Source organism: Papio anubis, chromosome 9, assembly GCF_008728515.1.
Source record: "Papio anubis isolate 15944 chromosome 9, Panubis1.0, whole genome shotgun sequence".
In the NCBI taxonomy this organism is placed as follows: domain Eukaryota; kingdom Metazoa; phylum Chordata; class Mammalia; order Primates; family Cercopithecidae; genus Papio; species Papio anubis.
Window position 1 is genome coordinate 15073342 of NC_044984.1, and position 24955 is coordinate 15098296.

Here is a 24955-nt window from a genome sequence, read left to right on the forward strand (position 1 = left end):
CCTCAAAAGACATAAACAACCAAAACTCACAAGGAAAAATAGATAGTCTGAACAGGTCTTTATCTATTAAAGAAATTATTTAAATTAAATTTAATTTCTTTTATAAAGTAATGAATGTGACTTTTACATAAATTATACATATATTTACACATTTATGTAAATATATAAAATATTTTAATTATATGATAAAAATTATTTAAAAATTTAACAGATTACTAAAAACTATTTATAACCTTCCAAAAGAAAGCACCAGCTCTAGATGGCTTCATTGGTGAATTCTGCCAAACATTTAAAGAAGATATAATACCAGTCTTCCACAATCTCTTCCAGAAAATAGAAGAGAAATAGAAAGGAGAAATAGAAATAGAAAGAATGAGTGAGACCATTACTCATTCTGTGAGACTATTACTCCAAAACCAGATAAAGACATTGCCAGAAAGAAAACCTATAGATGAACGTCTTTAATGAACATAGATACAAAAATCCTTAACAAAATATTAACAAAATGAGTCCAACAATGTATAAAAATAATTATATGCCACAACCAAGTGGGATTTATTCCAAGTATGCAAGTCTGGTTCTCAACATAATATAATCCGTATCAGTAAGCCAAAGAAGAAAACTCATATGATCATATCAATTTATACTGAAAAGGCATCTGACAAATTCCAACACCCATTTATAAGAAAGACTCAGTAAACTAGAGATAGAGGGAAATATCTTCAACTTAATAAAGAACATCTGCAAACAAACCTCAGCCAACATACTTAATATTGAGAAACTGCATGCTTTCCTGCTAAGATCCTTCTAAGGACAAGGCACAGATATTCTCTCTTACCACTGCTGTTCAACATTGTACTGAACGTCCTAGCTAGACAAGAAAAGGAAATAAGATGTGTACAGATCAGGAAGTTTGGTAGGCTAGTAATGAGTCCTGAAGATAGGTTGACATCCTAATCCCTGAAACCTGTGAATGTTACCTTCTTTGGAAAAAAGAGCTATTGCAGGTGTGATTGATTTAAAGGTCTTGTGGTGAAATGATCATTCTGGATTATCCAGATGGGCCCTACATGGCATCATGACAAGTGTAAAAAGAAAGACACAGAGGGAGGTTAGACTTATAAACAAAAGGCTATATGAAGACAAAAGCAGAAATTGGAGTGATGCAGCTGAGAAATGGTGAAAGCCAATAGAAGAGGCAGGGACAGATTCTCCCTAGAGTCTCCACAGAGAGTATGGCTCTGCTGGCACTTTTATTTTGGACTTCTGGCCTCCAGAATGGTGAGAGAATACATTTCTCTTGTTTTGAGCCACCAAATTTGTGATCACTTCTTACAACAACCATAAGAAACGGGTATGAGAAGAAAGATATAAAACTATCTTTGTTTACAAACAATATGATTGTAGAAAATCCCCCCAAATCAACAAACTCCTGAAATTGCTAAATGAGTTTTCCAAGGTTACACAATACAAGGTTAATATGCAAAATTCCATTGCCTTCCTGTCTACCAGCAATATACAGTTGGAATTGGAAATTTAGAAAACTATTTGCAAAAGCACTCGGTATCCATGGATTCCACATATTTACAGATATGTGTATATAAATGGGTTAATATGCACATATATTTCCCTGTGCAGTCAACTGAGAGAGCTAAAAGCAAGAACACTAGAGCAGCAGTGAGCACAACTAGCACCCATATAGTAGTTTCCAATACTATTCTGCAGTAAAAGGAGCCAGGGCTCATTGGAGAAATGACTTATACCAGGACTGGTGCAGAAAACACACAAGATAAGCCCTGAGCATCTTGTAGTCTCAGAAAGTAAGTGCTTAAAAGACAGAAAAATCCACATGATGCAAAGGGATACAGGAAGCAACTGAAAGAGCTCCCAGTGGCCAAAGCTGGAACTGTGTGTACAGTAAAGTAAATAAAGTAGTGTGGGATTATAACCCAAGTGTACAATAAATATCTTCAAGTCTATACTGATATTAAGTAAATTATTGTAAATTTTAAAGTGGAGAAGACACAAATCTTCCCATATAAAAAATTCCAGGCTGCAGGTTCCAAGATGGCTGAATAGGAACAGCTCCAGTCTATAGCTCCCAGCGTGAGCGACACAGAAGATGAGTGATTTCTGCGTTTCCAAGTGAGGTACTGGGTTCATCTCACTGGGGCTTGTTGGACAGTGGGTGCAGCCCATGGAGTGTGAGCTGAAGCAGGAAGGGGCATCACCTCACCCGGGAAGCGCAAAGGGTCAGACTATTCCCTTTCCTAGCCAAGGGAAGCCGTGACAGATGGTACCTGGAAAATCGGGACACTCCCACCCTAATACTATGCTTTTCTAACAGTCTTAGCAAACGGCACACCAGGACATTATATCCCATGCCTGGCTCAGAGAGTCCCACGCCCATGGAGCCTTGCTCACTGCTAGCACAGCAGTCCAAGATCGAACTGCAAGGCAGCAGCAAGGCTGGGGTGGGGGACATCCACCATTGCTGAGGCTTGAGTAGGTAAACAAAGCGGCCAGGAAGCTCAAACTGGGTGGAGCCCACTGCAGCTCAAGGAGGCCTGCCTGCCTCTGTAGACTCTACCTCTGGGGGCAGGGCATAGCTGAACAAAAGGCAGCAGAAACTTCTGCATACTTAAACATCCCTGTCTGACAGCTTTGAAGAGAATAGTGGTTCTCCCAGCATGGAGTTTGAAATCTGAGAATGGACAGACTGCCTTCTCAAGTGGGTCCCTGACCCTCGAGTAGCCTAACTGGGAGACACCTCCCATACAGCTGGGTGCACTTCTGAGACGAAGCTTCCAGAGGAAGGATCAGGCAGCAACATTTGCTGTTTTGCAATATTTGCTGTTCTGCAGCCTCTGTTGGTGATACCCAGGCAAACAGGGTCTGGAGTGGACCTCCAGCAAACTCCAACAGACCTGTAGCTGAGGGTCCTGACTGTTAGAAGGAAAACTAACAAACATAAAGGACATCCACACCAAAACCCTATCTCTGGTCACCATCATCAAAGACCAAAGGTAGATAAAACCACAAAGATGGGGAGAAACCAGAGCAGAAAAGCTGAAAATTCCAAAAATCAGAGCGCCTCTTCTCCTCCAAAGCAATGCAGCTCCTTGCCAGCAACAGAACAAAGCTGGATGGAGAATGACTTTGACGAGTTGATAGAAGTAGGCCTCAGAAGATAAGTAACGGCAAACTTCTTTGACCTAAAGGAGGATGTTTGAACCCAGAGCGAAGAAACTAAAAACCTTGAAAAAAGATCAGATGAATGGCTAACTAGAATAAACACCATAGAGAAGAACTTAAATGACCTGATGGAGCTGAAAACCATGGCACGAGAACTGTGTGACACATGCACAAGCTTCAGTAGCCGATTCAATCAAGTGGAAGAAAGTGTATCGGTGATTGAAGATCAAAGGAATGAAATGAAGTGAGAAGAGAAGTTTAGAGAAGGAAGAGTAAAAATAAACGAACAAAATCTCCAAGAAATATAGGACTACGTGAAAAGACCAAATCTACATTTGATTGGTGTACCTGAAAGTCATGGGGAGAGTGGAACCAAGTTGGAAAACACTCTTCAGGATATTCTCTAGGAGAACTTCCCCAACCTAGCAAGACAGGCCAACATTCAAATTCAGGAAATATAGAGAACGCCACAAAGTTGCTCAAGAAGAGCAACTCCAAGACACGTAATTGTCAGATTCACCAAAGCTGAAATGAAGGAAAAATGTTAAGGGCAGCCAGAGAGAAAGGTCGGGTTACCCACAAAGGGAAGCCCATCAGACTAACAGCGGATGTCTCGGTAGAAATTCTACAAGCCAGAAGAGAGTGGGGGCCAATATTCAACATTCTTAAAGTAAAGAATTGTCAACCCAGAATTTCATATCCAGCCAAACTAAGGTTCATAAGTGAAGGAAAAATAAAATTGTTTACAGACAAGCAAATGCTGAGAGATTTTGTCACCACCAGGCCTGCCCTACAAGAGACCCTGAAGGAAGCACTAAACATGGAAAGGAACAACTGGTACGAGCCACTGCAAAAACATGCCAAATTGTAAAGACCATCAATGCTAGGAAGAAACTGTACTAACTAATGAGCAAAATAACCATCTGACATCATAATGACAGTATCAAATTCACACGTAACAATATTAACCTTAAATGTAAATGGACTAAATACTCCAATTAAAAGACACAGACTGGCAAATTGGATAAAGAATCAAGACCCATCAGTGTGCTGTATTCAGGAGACCCATCTCATGTGCAGAGACAAACATAGGCTCAAAATAAAGGGATGGAGGAAGCTCTACCAGGCAAATGGGGGAAAAAAAAATAAGCAGGGCTTGCAATCCTAGTCTCTGATAAAACAGACTTTAAACAAACAAAGATCAAAAGAGACAAAGAAGGCCATTACATAATGATAAAGGGATCAATTCAACAAGAAGAGCTAACTATCCTAAATATATATGCACCCAATACAGGAGCACCCAGATTCATAAAGCAAGTCCTTAGAGACCTACAAAGAGACTTAGACTCCCACACAATAATAATGGGAGTCTTTAACACCCCAGTGTCAACATTAGACAGATCAATGAGACAGAAAGTTAACAAGGATATCCAGGAATTGAACTCAGCTCTGCAGCAAGCAGACCTAATAGACATCTACAGAACTCTCCACCCCAAATCAACAGAATATACATTTTTCTCAGCACCACATCGCACTTATTCCAAAATTGACCATATAGTTGGAAGTAAAGCACTCCTCAGCAAATGTAAAAGAGCAGAAACTATAACAAACTCTCTGCCAGACCACAGTGCAATCAAATTAGAACTCAGCATTAAGAAACTCACTCATAAGCGCACAACTACATGGAAACTGAACAACTTGCTCCTGAATGACTACTGGATACATAACGAAATGAAGGCAGAAATAAACATGTTCTTTGAAACCAATGAGAACAAAGACACAATGTACCAGAATCTCTGGGACACATTTAAAGCAATGTGTAGAGGGAAATTTATAGCACTAAATGCCCACAAGAGAAAGCAGGAAAGAACTAAAATCGACATTAAAATTAAAAGTTCTTTTAATTTAACAGAAATTAAAAGAACCAGAGAAGCAAGAGCACACACATTCAAAAGCTAGCAAAAGGCAAGAAATAACTAAGATCAGAGCAGAACTGAAGAAGATAGAGACACATAAAAACCCTTCAAAAAATCAGTGAATCCAGGAGCTGGTTTTTTGAAAAGATCAAGAAAATTGATAGACCGCTAGCAAGACTAATAAAGAAGAAAAGAGAGAAGAATCAAATAGATGCAATAAAAAATGATAAAGGGGATATCACCACCAATCCCACAGAAATACAAACTACCATTAGAGAATACTGTAAACACCTCTATGCAAATAAACTAGAAAATCTAGAAGAAATGGGTAAATTCCTGGACACATACACCTTCCCAAGACTAAGCCCGGAGGACGTTGAATCCCTGAATAGACCAGTAACAGCCTGTGAAATTGAGGCAATAATTAATAGCCTACCAACCAAAAAAAGTCCAGGACCAGATGGATTCACAGCTGAATTCTACCAGAGGTACAAGGAGGAGCTGGTACCATTCCTTCTGAAACTATTCCAATCAATAGAAAAAGAGGGAATCCTCCCTAACTCATTTTACGAGGCCAGTGTCATCCTGATACCAAAGCCTGGCAGAGACACAACAACAAAAGAGAATTTTAGACCAATGTCCCTGATGAACATCGATGCAAAAGTCTCAATAAAATACTGGCAAACCAAATCCAGCAGCACATCAAAAGCTTATCCACCACGATCAAGTGGGCTTCATCCCTGGGATGCAAGTCTGGTTCAATATATGCAAATCAATAAACATAATCCATCATATAAACAGAACCAAAGACAAAAACCACATGATTATCTCAATAGATGCAGAAAAGGCCTTTGATAAATTCAACAGCCTTTCATGCTAAAAACTGTCAGTAAACTAAGTATTAATGGGATGTATCTCAATAAGAGCTATTTATGACAAACCCACAACCAGTACCGTACTGAATGGGCAAAAAACTGGAAGCATTCCCTTTGAAAACTGGCACAAGACAGCGATGACCTCTCTCACCACTCCTATTCAACATAGTAATGGAAGTTCTGGCCAGGGCAGTCAGGCAGGGGAAAGAAAGAAAGGGTATTCAATTAGGAAAAGAGGAAGTCAGATTGTCCCTGTTTGCAGACGACATGATTGTATATTTAGAAAACCCCATCGTCTCAGCCCCAAATGTCCTTAAGCTGATAAGCAACTTCAGCAAAGTCTCAGGATACAAAATCAATGTGCAAAAATCACAAGCATTCTTATACACCAATAACAGACAAACAGAGATCCAAATCATGAGTGAACTCCCATTCACAGTTGTTTCAGAGAATAAAATACCTAAGAATCCAACTTACAAGGGATGTATAGGACCTCTTCAAGGAGAACTACAAACCACTGCTCAGCGAAATAAAAGAGGACACAAACAAATGGAAGAACATTCCATGCTTATGGATGGGAAGAATCAATATTGTGAAAATGGCCATACTGCCCAAGGTAATTTATAGATCCAATGCCATCCCCATCAAGCTACCAATGACTTTCTTCACAGAGTTGGAAAAAACTACTTTAAAGTTCACATGGAACCAAAAAAGAGCCCGCATTGCCAAGGCAATCCTAAGCCAAAGAACAAAGCTGGAGGCATCATGCTACCTGACTTCAAACTGTACTACAAGGCTACAGTAACCGAAACAGCATAGTACTGGTACCAAAACAGAGATATAGACCAATGGAACCGAATAGAGCCCTCAGAAATAATACCACACATCTACAACTATCTGATCTTCAACAAACCTGACAAAAACAAGCAATGGAGAAAGGATTCCCAGTTTATTAAATGTTGATGGGAAAACTGGCTAGCCATATGTAGAAAGCTGAAACTGGATCCCTTCCTTACACTTTATACAAAAATTAATTCAAGATGGATTAAAGACTTAAATGTTAGACCTAAAACCATAAAAACCCTGAAAAAAACCTAGGCAATTCCATTCAGGACATAGGCATGGGCAAGGACTTTATGACTAAAGCACCAAAAGCAATGGCAACAAAAGCCAAAATTGACAAATGGGATCTAATTAAACTAAAGAGCTTCTGCACAGCAAAAGAAACTACCGTCAGAGAGAACAGGCAACCTACAGAATGGGAGAAAATTTTTGCAATTTACTCATCTGACAAAGGGCTACAAAGAACTTAAACAAATTTACAAGAAAAAATTAAACAGCCCCATCAAAAAGTGGGCAGACATTTCTCAGAAGAAGACATTTATGCAGCCAACAGACATATGAAAAAATGCTCATCATTACTGGTCATCAGAGAAATGCAAACCGAAACCACAAGGAAATACCATCACATACCAGTTAGAATGGTGATCGTTAAAAAGTCAGGAAACAACAGGTGCTGGAGAGGATGTGGAGAAATAGGAACAGTTTTACACTGTTGGTGGGACTGTAAACTAGTTCAACCATTGTGGAAGACAGTGTGGCGATTCCTCAAGGATTTAGAACTAGAAATACCATTTGACCCAGCCATCCCATTACTGGGTATATACCCAAAGGATTATAAATCATGCTGCTATGGAGACGCATGCACACGTATGTTTATTGTGGCACTATTCACAATAGCAAAGACTTGGAACCAACTCAAATGTCCATCAATGACAGATTGAATTAAGAAAATGTGGCACATGTACAGCATGGAATACTATGCAGCCATAAAAAAGGATGAATTCATGTTCTTTGTAGGGACATGGATGAAGCTGGAAACCATTATTCTGAGCAAACTATCAGGACAGAAAGCCAAACACCACATATTCTCACTCATTGGTGGGAAATGAACAATAAGAACACTTGGACACAGGGTGGGGAACATCACACACCAGGACCTGTCGTAGGGTGGGGGGTGGGGGGAGGGGGGAAGGATAACATTAGGAGAAATACCTAATGTAAATGACGAGTTTATGGGTGTAGCACACCCACATGGCACATGTATACATATGTAACAAATCTGCACACTGTGCACATGTACCCTAGAACTTACAGTATCAATAAAAAAGCTTGCCCTGGAATCTCATACCTCAGCATAAAGCATAAAATTTCTATCCATCTTTGTGTCAGAACAAAAGTTTGCATCAGCTGTTAATAACACCAGTGAAAAAATATGATTAATAATAATTGATTAAATTGTATCCGTGAAGGGTAAATGCACCTGATAGCAATAACTTAAGCATACCCTTAGAATGACCCTGTATGGCAGACACATCTGAATGTGTGTCCCAAGCTAGGGAGTTTGGGAGTGGCCAACCCAGAAATTATTCCTTGTTTATGAAGAACATCTGAGTCCCTGGCCTGAACCATGGAAGTGAAACACAGGCTGTACATGGGATTGAGGCCCTAAGTTTTGGGTTAAATGGTGAAGGTTGCCAGGTGGAGGTCATTAGGGGGAGGTCTTCAGTGAAAATGCTATGTAAACTGCATGCTGTTTGCAAGTGGTTGCAGTTTTCCTGCGCTGCCCAGTGCCACTGGGCCATGTAGTTATGTTGTCCAGCCCACCAACACTGGACTTTCTCTTCTGTGGGTAACCCCTTAATAGAACCCCATATCTCCTTTGCTGAAAAAAAAAAATTCCAAGTAATTTATGTAGCCAAGCCCCCTCGAGGAGGTGGATTATGACTTCCCACTCCTTAAGTGTGGGATACCCATAATGACTTCTTTTCAAAGAGTACAGTATGAAAATGGGAAAAAAAGATAAGCTTTGCAGTGGAGAAACCGAGCCAACACTACCTCAGCCAAGTGCTCATGGTCAACACCAACAGTGGTAAATCATGGTGCTAGTATGTGCCCTTGACATCATGTGATGAACATAGCAGTTTCCCTCTGTGGTCTTCCCAAACCCATAACCTCAGTCCGGTGATGAGAAAAACATTTAACAAATCCCAATTGAGGGACATTCTGCAAAACACTTTGCGGAATGTAAAATGCTGACCAGTACTTTCAGAACTGTCAAGATCATCAAAATAAAATAAGAAGAAGCTAAGAAACTATCACAGCCAAGAGGAATCTATGGAGACATGACAAATGTAGTATGCTAGACGGGATTGGTTATTGAGTCATGCTAAAGAAATCTAAATGAAGTGTGGACTTTGGTTAATAATATATCAGCATTGATTCCTTAATTGTTACAAAATGTACCGTAATTATGTAAGATAGCAATAATAGGGAAAACTGGGTGTCGGGTATTTGGAAACTGTATTATTGCTGTAATTTTTCTGTATATTGAAATTTGTTCTAAAACTAAAAGATTATTAAAAAATAAACTATTTTGTTCTGAGCCAACAGTCCAGTTTTGTTACTGGGACTGGAATGAAACAAAATTATTTTCCCTTCTTCGTTAGCCAGTTAAAGGTGGAAAATACTGTAGTTTTCTTTTTCTTGGTAGCTGTCTCCATCCATCTAGAAATTATTTATTGAGCTTCTCCTGTGTGTCATGTTCTGAGGATACAGAATAATATAAGAAAGATGCAGCACCTGCCCCTAAATGTCCAGAAAAGGGCATCAACATGCAAATAATGTGTGGGCCACTGTAGCTACTGCTGGGTTACTGTTGCTGCCGTAGTAGATCTTCTGCTTTGCTCTCCTAAATATATTAGACAGAGAGTCTCTACTCCGCCCTTCTGAAGGAGTTTGGCTCTTTTGATTAACTTCAGATGGTGTGGTTTTTAAGAGATCATGCCTTGTTTTTAGATCTCCAAAGGCAGCCTTGGTTTTTGTTTTTGTTTTTTTAATTATTATTTTTTTAGACGGAGTCTCACTCTGTTGCCCAGGCTGGAGTGCAGTAGTGCAATCTCGGCTCACTGCAACCTCTGCCTCCTGGGTTCAAGCAATTCTCCTGCCTCAGCCTCCCAAGCAGCTGGGACTACAGGCACCCGCCACCATGCCCAGCTAATTTTTTGTGTGTTTTTAGTAGAGACGAGGTTTCACTGTGTTGGCCAGGCTGGTCTTGAACTTCTGACCTTGTGATCCGTCAGCCTCGGCCCCCCAAAGTGCTGGGATTACAGTTGTGAGCCACCACGACCAGCCAGTAGCCTTGGTCTTCTGGCTTAATCTTCTCTTCCAATATGCTTAACATAATTTAGGTGATATCCATTATTATACCCAAAAGCCTTCTAGTGAATCAAAAGATGCCACATATTAGAAAAACACATCTTAATATCATTATGGATTCTTTGGGGATGTTTCCCTCACCTTCTTACATCTGTGTGTTGGCTTTAATCTCTTCTTTCTGATTGTCTTATTTCTGATGTTGGAGGCATCAGGCATCAGTTCTATAGTCTGTTCATCATGCATTTATTCATGAACTTAGTGTATGCCTGGCTCAAGGCCTTTACACTTTGTTTTCCTGCTTGTAATGCTGCATCCCCACATTTCCTTCATTCAGTCTGTATTTGGATTTCATTAGTTAGGGATGCTCTTATGATAACTCTTTAAATATAGCTGCCCGTCACCAACTCCACCACTCCCTGTCTCGTTACATTGTATTACATTTCTCCATAGAACTTATCTCCACTTGACATTTGTTTCTTTCTTGTCTTTCTCTTCTAGAACACCTGCTCACAAAGGCAGGAACTTTTTGTTCATTGGTTGGTCTATTCCCAGCATCTTTAGAGCAGAGTATGGCACGTGGTAGTACTCAGTAAATATTTGTTGAGCAAATGCATGCATGGTAGTCATGTCTCCAATTTCTCCCAGGCAGCCTGCAGACCCAAAGAAATGAAGGCTTCCAGTGACCTGCTCTGATGCATTGGTGTCCATGGAATTTGTATAGATTGCAGTCCTACCTAAGTCCTTGCTTCATTTCTATTTGTATAATAATTGACAGTTTTCAGAGTGCTTTCGCATAGATTGTCCCTTTTGATGCTTTGTGTAATCCTATGAAGCAAGTAGGAATTTCTTAGACGTATCGTACAAATGAGGAATTTGTAAGGGGATGGAATTTCAAAGGTAACTATGAGAGCCAGAGCTAGAAACCAGATCTAGTGACTTCTAGCTCATCTGGTGATTACACGGGGTTCACGTTTCATCTCCACCCGTGTCTACATTGGTTTTGAGGGCAAGGTCTTGAATTTTCTGTTTTTATATTTTTCCATATGCCTTATATACAGTGTGCTGAATAAAGGTGTGTTTCTTTGGGCCTTTTGGCCACTTCAACTTTTATCTTTGATTTCGTTAATGGACTTTGGGAGGATCTTAGAGACTTGTTTTAGGTATGGTGCCACGGATTCCATAGGTTAGGGCCATGAATTTGCACACGAATCCTAGGAATGTTGGTTATTAGATTCTGATTTAGTTGACCTGGTGTAGTGCCTGAGAGTATGCATATTTAACAGCCTCTGGTAATGCCCATGCTGCTGATACATCTTCCACACTGACTATTTCAGGGCCTTGTAACACGTGAAAGATGTATTCTTTGTTTGACTATCTGACTGTGTGAACCTAGGTAAGTTTATTGGAGACACTGTGATGGATTGTTTAGGCTAGATTACTTTGGTTAAAATCCTGCCTTTCCATTTACTGTGTGATCTCAGGTAAGTTACTTAACTTTTCTGAGACTCAATTTCCTCATTAAAAGTAGAGATCATATTACTATGATCTCTATTTTTAGCTCATACAGGTATTGACTGAATTAATATTTGTAAAGCACCTAGATTCATAATGCATGGCACTCAATGAATCTTAACTACTGTGATCATTTCTTTGTCTCCTTGTATTATTCTGTTAAACTACATTAATAGGTTTAAGATACATTTGAAGGAAGGAAGTTGTTTAAGATATTTGCAAGGTATGAAATAGCATGGTGTCTTTTGTGGAAATGCTAATCTTAGAAGGCAGTTCTTTCATTAATGAACAATGCAATAGAAATCAGCTAATGGTGATTCTTCTTGAGCTGTCACAACTGTATACTGTGTACTTTTCATTAAGCATGAGCAAATTAGGAGAAAATGAGTAGGCACTCCAGTTTTGTAGTAAAATGTTATGATGTATAATATTAAGCATAGGGCATAAAATTGTTTTTATTCATCTCAGTTATGTATTAAATGAACCAACTTGATTTTAATTGGCATTGTGGAAATACGGAGGCAAGAGTATCAGACGTCACTGAGAATATATTTGGTGCCTAATATAGTGATGGTAAGGGGGAAAAAGTATGAACATAATTATTTTAAAGGGAGATTTTGGTTCTAGTTTTTCCAATAGTTAATGAAAAAAAACCATTGGATTTCTTCGGGAAAAAATTTACACAACTCATTTCTCCCACTGACTCAAAAGTGTAAAAAAAAAAAAATCTTTAATTAACATGAGTTTTTCTTCTTTTTGTTTTAGGATCAGATTTTATTAAGACCTCTACTGGAAAAGAAACAGTAAATGCCACCTTCCCAGTAGCTATAGTAATGCTACGGGCCATTAGAGATTTCTTCTGGAAAACTGGAAACAAGGTATATTATTGCCAGCAAATCTTTCTTCAGAGTAAAGATGTTATTTATAATACTAGTTACAGCCACAATAACTGTCTTTATATGGAGAAGCTGTGAATGAATTACCTTTGTTAAGATAAATGTTTAATTTACCTTTCATTATAAAAGAACACATTGATGGAGCAAAATTGTGATTAACAGAAAGTGAGTTGTGAGTGTGGGAGTGAGTACGTGTGATCAAGATGTAAACTCACTTTATGTCCTTTTGTTAACCGAAGACAATTTTGTCACTGACAAGAGATTCCTAAATGGGTTCTTTAACGAACTAATTCTGCTGCAACACAGAGGCTTTCTCACAAGGCGTTGGCCAGTGAAAACAGGTTAATGCAGAAATTAAACTTCCTTGAGGAATGGAAAGAATTGCAGAGTAACATTTATTGAATGATAAGCTGTGGTGGCGATATGAAAAGTATGCAATATAATGGGAAATAATCTTTTCCTGTCATTATTGAAGGACACACATAAATTGGTTTTTCTGTTGGGAAACCCCCGGTCCAGAAAAACTTATTACTTTTAATAATATGAGGTGAAGAGAAAATTCTCGAGGAGATGAACTTATTAAACAAAATAATGAAATGCTGTGAAACAGCAGGGAAAAGGTAGCTAGACGTTATATAGCTCTTGAATTAAATATCAATTTTTGCGTTTTATGGCAGTTGGATGTGCTCTTTGGAAGACTGTTAAGCTGAGGAGGGTGTATACTAGCTTTTGTCAGCTTTTCGAAAAATAATACATATTTTTTGAAACATATGAAGTTAACAGGAAAAATGCGTATGAGGTGCTTTTTTAAAAATGAGTTTGGATTTTCCTTTTCATCTCAAGTTACTTGTTTAGCTGCAAATTATCTCAAAGGATTTTTTTTTACATGATTGGAGAGAAAGGTTGTGTGTGTGTGTGTGTGTGTGTGTGTGTGTGTGTTTAATGACACTTTCCCTTCCTGAGAGGCATCTTTTAAATCTAGTCTCTTGATTTCTGCCGAATAGAAACCCAAAAAAGACCTTTAATCCTTTGTCCATTGGATGTGATGACTTTATATGTAAGTGTAGTTTCAGTTTATTTTGGAATAGGTGATTTTTTTTTAACACACTAGTTTATGAGAGGAAATAAACTCCTTCCAGAATTTTCACACTTAGAATAACTTCACATCTTAATTACGAATAGGATAAATATCATTGTGATCTACATGAGAAAGCTGACCCAACTCGAATAACCTCTCCCTGGTAGACTTTCTGCAATTATCCAAATAAGTTAAAAGACTTTTTGTTTAAATAAGCTGTAAAAATTATAAATCTATCTTTGGTCCTCAGTTGAAACTACCACCACTCATTTGATTGTGATTCTCATTCTTAGCCAAAGAACATCAAACCACATGTGAAACTTTTCATACTTATAGATGCCTGGGCCCCCATCCCTGATGGTTTTGGGTCTGGCGTAGTCCTCAGGCATCTGTTTGCATTAAGTTCCATTGCCAGAGTTCAAACTTGCCACTGGGGACCCAATCCAGTTTTGTTCTCAAGAAACATTTATTGGGTAGTTAACCATTTGCGATGTTAACCTGTGTTAAATGCTGGAATGGAAAAATGAGTACGTCCCTTCTCAGGAGAGCTCTTAGACAACAAGCAAAGAATGTCAATGAAATTTTTAAGTGCTCCGTGTTCCAGGCCAGAGTACAGAGGGAGGGACACTTTGCTGTCTTTCAGTCCTTTCTTTTTAATTGTATTGATTCTTTCCCTCGGTAATAAATAAGTCCATCCTAGTTTTATTAAGACAAAGACAGGCACAGGCCAAATTGTATTCATTTAATCATATTTGATTTCAAACAAAGAGGCTCTGTGTATGTGTTTGCAAATCAGGTGCAGCCTTTCGGGTTGTTGACAAGTTGCTTGCGCGGCCCTTAGACTCTAAAGTTTCTACGTCGTTGATTTAAGGGTGTTTTCAAATGAGATAGGCCACCTTCCAGACCATGATTAGTATCACTCCTGAGAAACAGAGGTTTAATATTTCATAACTGATTTCATTGCAGATTTATGTTTTCCATATTCTTTCTCTTAAAAAAAAAAAGGATAAACTTATGTTAGAACCTCTCTGGAAACAGACAGGCTGACACAAACTGAACTGTATAGAAAATCTATAAGAAGCACTGTCTAATTGACAAAAATGCTCCTATGATTAACATGTATGCTAATATCAACTAATTGATTTTTTTGGCTTCTTCTCAACAAATAACCTCATCCTACTTAACCCGCCTACTACCTTACAGAGTCATAGCTTGGGCTCCAGAGTAACAGCAGATACCTTTGGAATCCCTGCACTGCTACTGCTTAGTTGTGTGATGTTGTGTAATTGAGGCAGGGAAACCAGTTAAAAGACTTTAACTGATACTTCCTGTGAGAACTGATAAGTGAGAGTATAGCAGAAAGTGTGCATATGGGGGGTAAGGAAAGTAAGGAGGTAGAATTGACAGGACTTAAATATTGGGTGTGGTGTGGCCAGGGAATGGTGGAGTTTGGGTTAAACTAGAAGGTTTCCTGCTTGGGTAGATAATAGACTATATTCATTTAATGTCTCCCTTCTCTAGCATTCTGTTAGCAGTCATCTGCTGGGGCAACCAGTCATAGCCCTGAGTGGTAAAATGTGAGAGATTTAGTATTCAGGCTCTGAGGTGTTGTTCTGACTACTAACATCTATAGATTCCCGACTGTACTGGATAGCCAGGTTCCCGAAACATGTAAGTTTTATTATATATCAGAGTTTTATTATATATGGAACATATCTTTCATTTCCTAATGGATACAGGGACATGATTTACGAATATCAGATATTGACTGAATTGGGCTGTGTTATGGTCCACCCTTAAAGACTACTGGAGTATGAGGAGCCCCCCATGGGGTTTTCCTACTGCTCTTATGTAACTGGTCTGCCAGCTTTTTAGAACTGTGTGTGCCTGCAACTTAGAAAAAAAATCCCTGCAGTTAAATTGATTAAAACAACTGTCAACTTTCCTTGCTGTATTGCTGCCAGTTTGGTTAGGGTAACCTTGCAGCCTTGCTGATTCTATCCTTTGATTTTAAATGCGTGTGTCTTTTGAACCTCAAGATGAAGGCTGAGAAGTGACTCTACAGGCTTACTTGTAGAAATGTAGAATGAATGGGCTTTTGTAATCTGTTTTCCTATGTATTGACACCTTCCTTGTTTATTCCAGGTTCACAGCTATAGTCTAGATGGTTGAGGTTTATGACGTTCCAATAAGTGAAATGTTAATGAGGGTTACTAACCCTCAGTAGTATCTCTTCAGAAGCAGTGACATTCTTCCAAAAATCTTGGGAAAGTTGTTCTGTAGTGTGAATGGGCATGAGTCACTGATCTAAGCCCTTTCACTGGATGAAGTGAAAAGATTTTTTTTTTCAACAAAAGAGGGAGAGACAGAGAATCAACACTGTGATAAACATATTATTATTTTTAAAAGAAATCCAGTAACAATAAAGGTTGTTCTATTCTCTGCCTTCCCATTTAGATAGGCTTTAAACCAGCAGGAGGCATCCGCAGTGCAAAGGATTCCCTTGCTTGGCTCTCTCTTGTAAAGGAGGAGCTTGGAGATGAGTGGCTGAAGCCAGAACTCTTTCGTATAGGTGCCAGTACTCTGCTCTCGGACATCGAGAGGCAGGTGAGTAATAATCTCTGTCTTTGGAATAAATTGACACGTGTTTTTGAGAAAGGAATTGAAAAGTCCAATTGAGAACTGGAGATAAAAACTCATCTGATGGACCTCATCCTACCCAATCCTCTACCTTTTCTTCCAAGCAAACCTCCATCACAAGTGAGTAGGGTGGAGATTCTGCTGAAGCGCATACTAGTGAGGCTTTAAGATGAAATGTTCGTTAAAACTATTCATTATTATTTGATAGTATAACTATTAACTGATGTGTATAATTATAGAATGATTGTTAATTAAACTCTGCTTTTCCTCACAGATTTACCATCATGTGACTGGAAGATACGCAGCTTATCATGATCTTCCAATGTCTTAAATTAGTCACCACTTCCAGAAAAGTTCTTTAGGACAACGCTTAAAAATTATTTTTCTACACAATTGCTAAAATTATTTAATTAAAACATTGGGTAATAGGTAACTGGCATTCCTCTCCTTAAAATTTCTACCGAGCTTAAAGAATGGAAAGGAAAAACCAAACTCATCCACATGTGGTACTCGTTTCAGGCACATCTGAAATGATCTTAATTACTAGAAGATCTGCACTATTAACTTTGTGAAGGGTTTCTCCTAAAAACCCTTAAGTAAAATGTTAATGGTAGCTTTGACAACATCAAATTCTAAGGTGGAAAAAAACAGTATTAAACTGCCCAAGCAGTGTGCCCTAGCAAAGGAAAATGCAACATTCCGCAAGTGCTGCTGTAACGACTTCAGGAGTCACTGATTCAGCACTAATTTCCTGCCGTGAAAACTCATCTTTCATTTTCGCAATGGGTATGTGCTTTTATTAATTGTCGTGCTGATGAACTTTCTGGCATTGTTATATACAACTATGGATATCATTAAAGTTTTTTAAATAATAAAGTTCCTATAGTTTATTTTTTTAAAAAAACTTAAAAGTATTACAATACATAATGAAAAAGTAATACGTGAAACATAAAAAGAGATTTGATCAGTGAGTCTCTGAATCTCTCTAGTTGATTCCTTGAGTATGTATCTGTAAAACACCCTAGTACATTATTAATGAATGCAACTTATGTATGTGTTCTGAAACTCTTCAAATTTTCTGGTATAGTGAATGGAGGAAAACAGTAGATATTAACAGTACTTGCTATGTAATAAGCTTTACATGTATCAATTTATTTAACTCTGATTTAATCCTCGTAATAGTAAGGTAAATACAGTAAGGGGTTTGATCCTTATAGCAGTAAGTACTGATGTAATCATCCTTTTATACAGACAGGGGACTGAGGAACAAAGAATTTAAGCAACATGCCAAAGGTTGCTCAAAATTAGCAGAGTTAAAAATCAAGCCCAAGCAGACAGGCAGGCTCCCAAGTGCGTGCAGTCACCCCCAGGTCTCCCTTTCCCTCGATACACATAGTCAGGTGTACATAAACAGAGCTCCCATCAGCTGAGGGGACGGTAATCTGCCTCGTGCTGGCTGGTTTTTCTGCTGTCTGTCTGTCCCAGCCTCGCTCTTCTGGAGATTCTGCTTGCTAGCACCTCTACCTCGTTACAGAATGTGTTTCTTTAAATGGTGATTTTCATCAGGAGAGTCTTTTTCTTCCCTGAATGGCTCTCCAGTTGCTCATAAGCAAAAACCTGGACTGGAAGTCAGTTTTGGTTTCATCTTCTCACCTGCTGAATTCTAGCCTGAACTCTCCCTCTTTGACTCCTTGGTCCAGTCAGTTCACATCTCTTGACCTCAGTTTCTTCATCTGTAAAGAAAATGGGTTGGGGCAGATGATGTCAAAGTTCTTTCAGACCTAAAATTATATTACCCTAAGGATAATTAGAACAAATTCAAGACAATGTTTTATGGCTAAAAAGAGAAAACACTTTTGTACCAATCTAAATTAGAATTTGCCTCTCGGGAGACAATTTAGCAAGTCCCTCAGAGCACCTCTCTTAACTGTAAATGAAATGACTAAAATAAGAATAGAAAAGAAATTCTGTTTTTCCCCATTGCCTTAGCAGGATGCCAACTTTTGACTTGTGCCTTTGGATATGGTCAGTGGCTCCGAACACGTATTCAGCCTCATAATATGCTAGCCCAGGTGCCCACCAGTGCAATGGCCGGTCACCTTTGGAGAAGAAACATTACAGAAAAATAATTACAGTCTATCATCTTTGAAGCTATTCCAATTTCACAGGGGGTTCTGTTTTCCTCCCATTAAACCCAGCTGGTCATTTTAGTTGATCAAGTGAACAGGCATCATTATCTTCAATTTTAATTTATATGAGGCATCCACTGAAATTGACCTCTGTGGACAATTACAGATTCACATAGGAAATTAAGATTAGTGAGTCCCTCAGACCTATTAGAGGCTGATGAGCATGGCCTGATCTAAAGGTAAGTAATGTTATATTTGGGGGGAAATTTTATTCCAAGGACTGTGGGACTGTTCATCTGGGAATGTCTGCCCATCCTTACCTGGCTCTTGAAATCAAATGTAACACAGATGACTTTAATAGGAACACCCTCATTAATGTTGATTGCTATGAAAACGTAAGAGGAAGAGGTCATTTCTGAGGTGACTATGATTTACTACAAGCTGATGTGTGTACTTCAGAACATTGGGATCAGATGCTTTATACAATCAGAAAATGACCTTCTGTGTTCTGTGTTTAAAGCTTCTAAGTTAATAAAAGCACCCTGCCCTGTTGCAATTGTTCAGTAAGAATATTAGGCTTTAAAGTTATTTTTGAAACAATCAGTCATAGCGTGGGAGCATAAAGAGACTTTAGAGAACATGTAGTTCAACACTTTTTTTTTTTTTTTACACTGAGAAACGAAACAGATTGGAGAAGTCACTTGTGCAAGACCACATAGAATGTCAGAGGTGATGCCAGAACGTACATCCCCACCACATGACGAATTATTTTACAACACATACCCTAGTCTTTGGAACTGAACATTTCTCGCTTGTTTACGCACCCTGCTATATCTAATCATGTTTGTCACCATGTAAACTTAAGACTTACAAGAGATTCACCTTTGCCTCTTGGAGTCTTTGAAATGGTGTTTTAGAGACCAACCTTCTCAATCTATACCAAGTGATAGTGTGATAGCATGGTTGATTTCATCTGTTAGAATCTCAGAATTTTGGATGACCTCTAAAATTGGTCATCCAAATTGGTCATTTTTTTGGATGACCATCCAAAAAAATTTGGATGATTTTTTTTAAGGGTTGAATGTTACTTTATTTTAAGGAAGAAAAAAATGTGTTATGGGGGCTTGTTTGGATTCTAATTTGTATACACATGGAGAGGAAATGACGTGTTGTCACAAAACAGTTTTATAATTAAAGTATTCTTGCCCCATTCTGGATTATTTCAACACTGATGAGAAATTCAGACAAATTGGTTCACATGAAAAATAGTTTGTAGAGACCTGTGGTAGCAGTGGGAACTGTTACAGATATCTGGAAGTGCATCCTCCCAACAACATAACACAATCTCCATCCTGATTGAGCAGAACAGTTTGCTATGTCATACATACATGTCTTACAGAAACCAAATCTGTTTCTTTGGAAAAATTAACTTACACTTCTAGTACAGAGAGAAACCAATATTAATTTTTCTTCCATCTACCTGATACTGTACACATCATAAATAGGGCCACAGTGCAGAGGCATAAAGAAGAAGAAAGAATTTGAATAGATCTTACCTTCCAAGACAGTGAAATGTTATGCCCATTTTGGCACTAGGAAAAAGGTATGAGGTGAAATCAATTTCTACCTTTATTTTTCTGATCACACTCAGGGGCTTTGCCTCCCAAAGAAAATATGTATTTTACAACCAGCACCAAATGATCCTTTTTAGAAATGACCACAGGTAACATCTGGCTGATATATCAAATATGTAGTAAAAATAATCATTTTTAATTAACTAAAACCTGCTCAGGAGAGAGTCAGAGGAATATCCATCTGGTCAATTCACACTTAATAGGACAGATGAGGATCAGGATGTTTAATGCAATATACGTGAAATACTTAGTGACCTTACAATGAACTAAAACTTTTTATTGGGAAAAAGAACACAGATGAGGAGGAAGAACTGGAATATCTAGAAAGGACAGGCCTGAAATTTGATATTTTTAGAAGTACATCTTGTAAAACAGGTAGAATATAAGAAACCTAGGTCGCATGGCATTAGTTTCTATTGTCCAATGACAGGGAATATTTTCAATTCATTTGAACAATAAAATAAGTTTATTCTTTATTCTGGAGATTGGTAAAGAGTTTTAAAAAGCGATAAGTACCTTATAAGAAGTGATTATAAGTAAAGCTTAAAGGAACTGGGATTATTTAGCCTGAAGAGAAGATCAAAGGGTTCTTAATGTCTGACAATCCCAGGAAAAGTTACTTCTATATTAGACTTTAGGAACACGTCCTATATCTCCTCTGTAGAAGAAGAAATGAAATTTATGCTACACGTGAAGTTAAGTTCTAGGTAAGGACTCCCTGAATGGACTAGAATGTGTTATTAAGAAGGTACATCTTACTATTCTCAGTAGTAGACTTGTCTTTGTGTTTGATGGTTTAGTTGTGCTGCCAAAAAAAAGTGTTTCTCAAATGGAATCACTGGAAGAATTATATGAAACAAGTCTCATCTCTACCCCCAGAATTTCCAATTCAATAAGTTAGCTGTAGAGCCTGAGAATTTGTATTTCCAACAAGTGCCCAGGTGATGCTGATGCTGTGCTCTGGGAACCACACTTTGGGAACCACTACATTAGAAATCTTTGCACTCAATACCTGGATTCCAAATTAAATGTGTCTATTAAGCAGTAAAATTCACCAGCTGCAGCACTTCTTTATCATGAAGCTCTAGGATGAATGTGTATATTTTGCTGCTTTTCATAGCCAAGAACAGGAGAGGGGACAATGGAAATGACATTATCCCTTAATCCTTTCACACTAGGCAATGAACTTGATTTCACTCTGGGCTTAAAAGCAAGCTTTGGAGCCTAGAATAAATTAGATGAATTTAGAATCATTATCCATAAAATCTCCAAAGGATTTTAGCAAGCCAAGATTGTAAGATTCAGCTGTATTTGATTCTACCAGTCTGGAATGCTATAATTTTTGGTGATTTATATATAATGTACTTTAAAACCAAGACATATTTTAACAGAGCCCATTCTTTAACTTACATTTAGAATAGATAAGATGTTCTAGGGAATGGTATGTTTCACAGATACTTGGCTTATTTTGAAGGTACTGTGTATATGGTCTCTAGAGCAAATGAAAATGTTAGTTCCTTGGTCTTTTCCACATAAAAGGATGTTTTAAATTTGTTTTTTGCTTTGTTAAGTGTTTGCTTTGCCAGTACTATAATGCACTTAGGCACAGTTCTTAATCATAAGCAACATAACTCTACCTAGTTTAAGCAAAAAAAGATACTTATTCTTAAAGCATGCTGTCTTACAGAATATCCAAGATGGCCAGATAGTGGGGAGTTTTATTAGGCCATTCTTGCATCGCTATAAAGAAATCCCTGGGACTGGGTAATTTATAAAGAAAAGAGGTTTAATTGGCTCATGGTTCTGCAGGCTTTATAGGAAGCATAGTGCTGGCATCTGCTCAGCTTCAGGGAGGCTTCAGGAAACTTACAATCATGTCAGAAGGTGAAGAGAAAGCAGGCACATCACATGGTGAAAATAGGAGCAAGAGGTGGAATGGGGAGGTGCCACACACTTTTAAATGACCAGCTCTTGAGAGAATTCACTATGGCAAAGACAGCACCAAGCCATAAGGGATCTGTCCTGATGGCCCAACCACTTTCCGCTAGGTCCTGCATTCAGCATTGGGGATTACAGTTCAACATGAGATTTGGGCAGGGACAAATATCCAAACTACATCAGAAATAGAGGCAGCTAGGTAAGAATAATGCTCAAACCACTCTTTAGAACTGCTCTTAATCACTTCTTGGCCTTTTGGCTAAGATCAAGTGTAGACCTGATGGTACTGCCTCATTGGTACTGTCTCAGGGCACTTGATACCAGAACCCCTGCCTTTGCCTTCCTTGAAAGTTGGGTTTATCACAGTGGCCAGAGATGAATTCCTCATGTTGATCTCTTGAGTATCAAGTTCCCGTCTGGTTATGTCTGATTGTTACAGTGTTGGCCACATCCCTGTACCTTAGCTGCACAGAAAGCTGAGAAAGCAAGTTTTGGCTGCCTTCTTGGGGAACAGGGCATATCGTGTTCAAAAGGTAGTGGACGGTCAAGTGTCACAGTTGTCAACTACAATATAACAAGGTGGCAGTGGAGAGACAGTTAATGCTTTGTGTTAAGAAAGAACATGTTGCCCCTCTACTGTATTTCCATTTTCAGTTGGTCTCTAAAGCTGAACACTGCAAAGTTGCCCCTTGTTTCTTGGTCCCATGTAATAGGTCCAGAGAAGTCCTATGGAGTCCTTTTGTTTAAAGAAAATTGCACTCTCACCAGCAATATATGACAATGCCCTTTCCTCCAAATACATATGCTTCTGTTTATTTAGACAGCTATTGACTTCCTACCGAGAGCATGATGAAATTATTTCTTTCTACTTTCTTTCCCTTATCTTCCTTCCAAACTCATCTGATTTTTGATGTCAGATAGCTTTTATAACATATTCTTGAGGCTTGGAAATATACTTATAGCTCTATTACATGATTTATCAGCTTTAATAATAATATTCTGTTCTCTGCAGATGAGAAAATCAGCATACCTACCCACCACCTTGTCCTCTTCTTCAAACTTTTGCTATATACTACATCATTAGAGTTTATAACATCTAAATTCTGTTCTGTGACCATAATCTCCACAATTGTTTTTGTCTTAGTTGCAAAGTTAAATGCAGTCAACACTCATATTCTTTTCAAAGTTTGGCCTCTAGTAGTTTCCTGAAGAATGGCTTTGGGACTACATTCCCTGAGTTTTTGCAAGTTCAAAAATTTTATTTTCTTTACACTTTAGTGATTATTTGGCCATGTACAGTTCTTGGATCACACACTTTATTTCGTTGAGGACCTTGTATTATTGCCCCAGTGTCTGCTAGCATTGAACACTGCTGTACATAGTAACAGCCTGACTTAAACTTTTGCCTCAGTCCAACAACAGATTTTTCTTTCAATGCCAGTAACCTTAATAAAACAAGATTCAAGGCTGAATGTTTTGTATCAGTTTTTCCTGGGGTTCAGTGTACCCTCTTAGTCTACAGATCCAAAACATATTTCTAGAAAGTTACTTTGAAGTATATCTTTAACAGTTTTCCTATTTATTACTATTTTTTAACTTTTCTTCAAGATGCCGGTTATTGCACATGTGTCCTGTCTAGCTATTACTTTCTCTAGTTCTGGGGTTTTTTTTTTCCTACTTCATTTCATACTATTTTCTATTCCTGTCATCCTTTTTTCTTGCAGTGTTTTCAGCACAGTCTGGTTGCTTTCAGTGAAATGTTTGTTTTCTGAGCTCTACCAAATTATATTTCATTTTCTGTTGTCTGGAATTATCATCCCTGAGCTCTTGTATATTTGATATGAACTCTTGTTTTATAGATACAGTAGCTTTGTTTCAGTTGTTTGTTTGTTTTTAAGACTTTGGCAATATGTTTGCCCCACATTTTCATCTACTTTATGGAAACATTTTTCTTGGTGAATATTCTTTGTCTTCTATTTCCCCCCCTATTTGTTTTCTCTTATTTTCTTGGATTAGTTTTGCATAGATGCTCATTTTTTAATGAGATAAGTTTTTTCTGGACCAAGTACTGGCAAGAGGTTTGTGTGGAATAAATGCTACATCTATCCATGTTCTAGGCTGGCAGGAATTCTTATTGTTTACAGACACATACATTCTTTATGACACAGGATTATGTATTTGAGTGAATTATTTTGGCCTTAACTGTCCCTCACCACCAGAGATTAGCAGCTTTAGGGCTACTCACAATGCATTTCTTTTCTCTGATTCTGCCTCAATAACAGGCTGCTTCCTACAGATATGGAGTTGTCATATGCTTTCTCTGTTAGCTCCACCTCTCTCGTTTCTCTTCAGTGCCAGATTGGGTGCAGGGAAACCTGCTGTCAGCCCATGCACCTATCCCCATTGATTTATAGAAGTTCTAGGCTTGTCTTCCTGGAGGATGCCACCTGTTTTGATATGCTGCTTTTGCCTGAAGCCAAGGAGTTGGAATTTGTATACATGTTACATTTGAAAAGGAAGATTTATGTTTGGAATGCATACAAATTCTGATTCACATTGAAACAGTAGTAGACGCAACAGCAACTTTAAAACTAAAGTGCTAAGAAATGGGGATGTTAAGTGGCAGTTCCTGAGACATCTGTTATTATTCTGTATTTCTCCCTCAGATAAAACTTATACCCATTGAAATGTGGAGGGGAATAATTAATAAAATTGGATCCGGAAAGTGCCTGACGTGTAGAAACTGTTTGAGAAGTTCTAGTTAGTCTTTCTATCACCATGATGAGATACTACAGAAAAATTGTTAACACAAATGTAATTTTTTAATGAGTATAAGCATGCTTTTTCTGCTTTAGTTTTACCTCCTGGGCATCTTTTAAGCTCATCACTGAGCAACATCAGAAAAGAAGATTCAAACCCAGAAG

At 38.3% G+C, this 24955-nt stretch overlaps 1 protein-coding gene across 2 annotated transcripts in view; it reads left to right on the forward strand.

Moving 5' to 3' along the window:
* DERA (deoxyribose-phosphate aldolase) overlaps positions 1-24955 on the forward strand; it is a 201903-nt gene that overhangs the window by 114062 nt on the left and 62886 nt on the right. The window contains exons 7-9 of one of the 2 annotated variants that reach the window (XM_003906067.5): positions 12482-12594; positions 16148-16297; positions 16605-17206. In XM_003906067.5, the coding sequence (XP_003906116.1) occupies positions 12482-12594; positions 16148-16297; positions 16605-16661 (320 nt within the window). In that variant the 3' untranslated portion in view covers positions 16662-17206. Of the gene's footprint in view, positions 1-12481; positions 12595-16147; positions 16298-16604; positions 17207-24955 lie in introns of those variants that run through there. The other variant, XM_009180293.4, reaches the window with a different exon arrangement.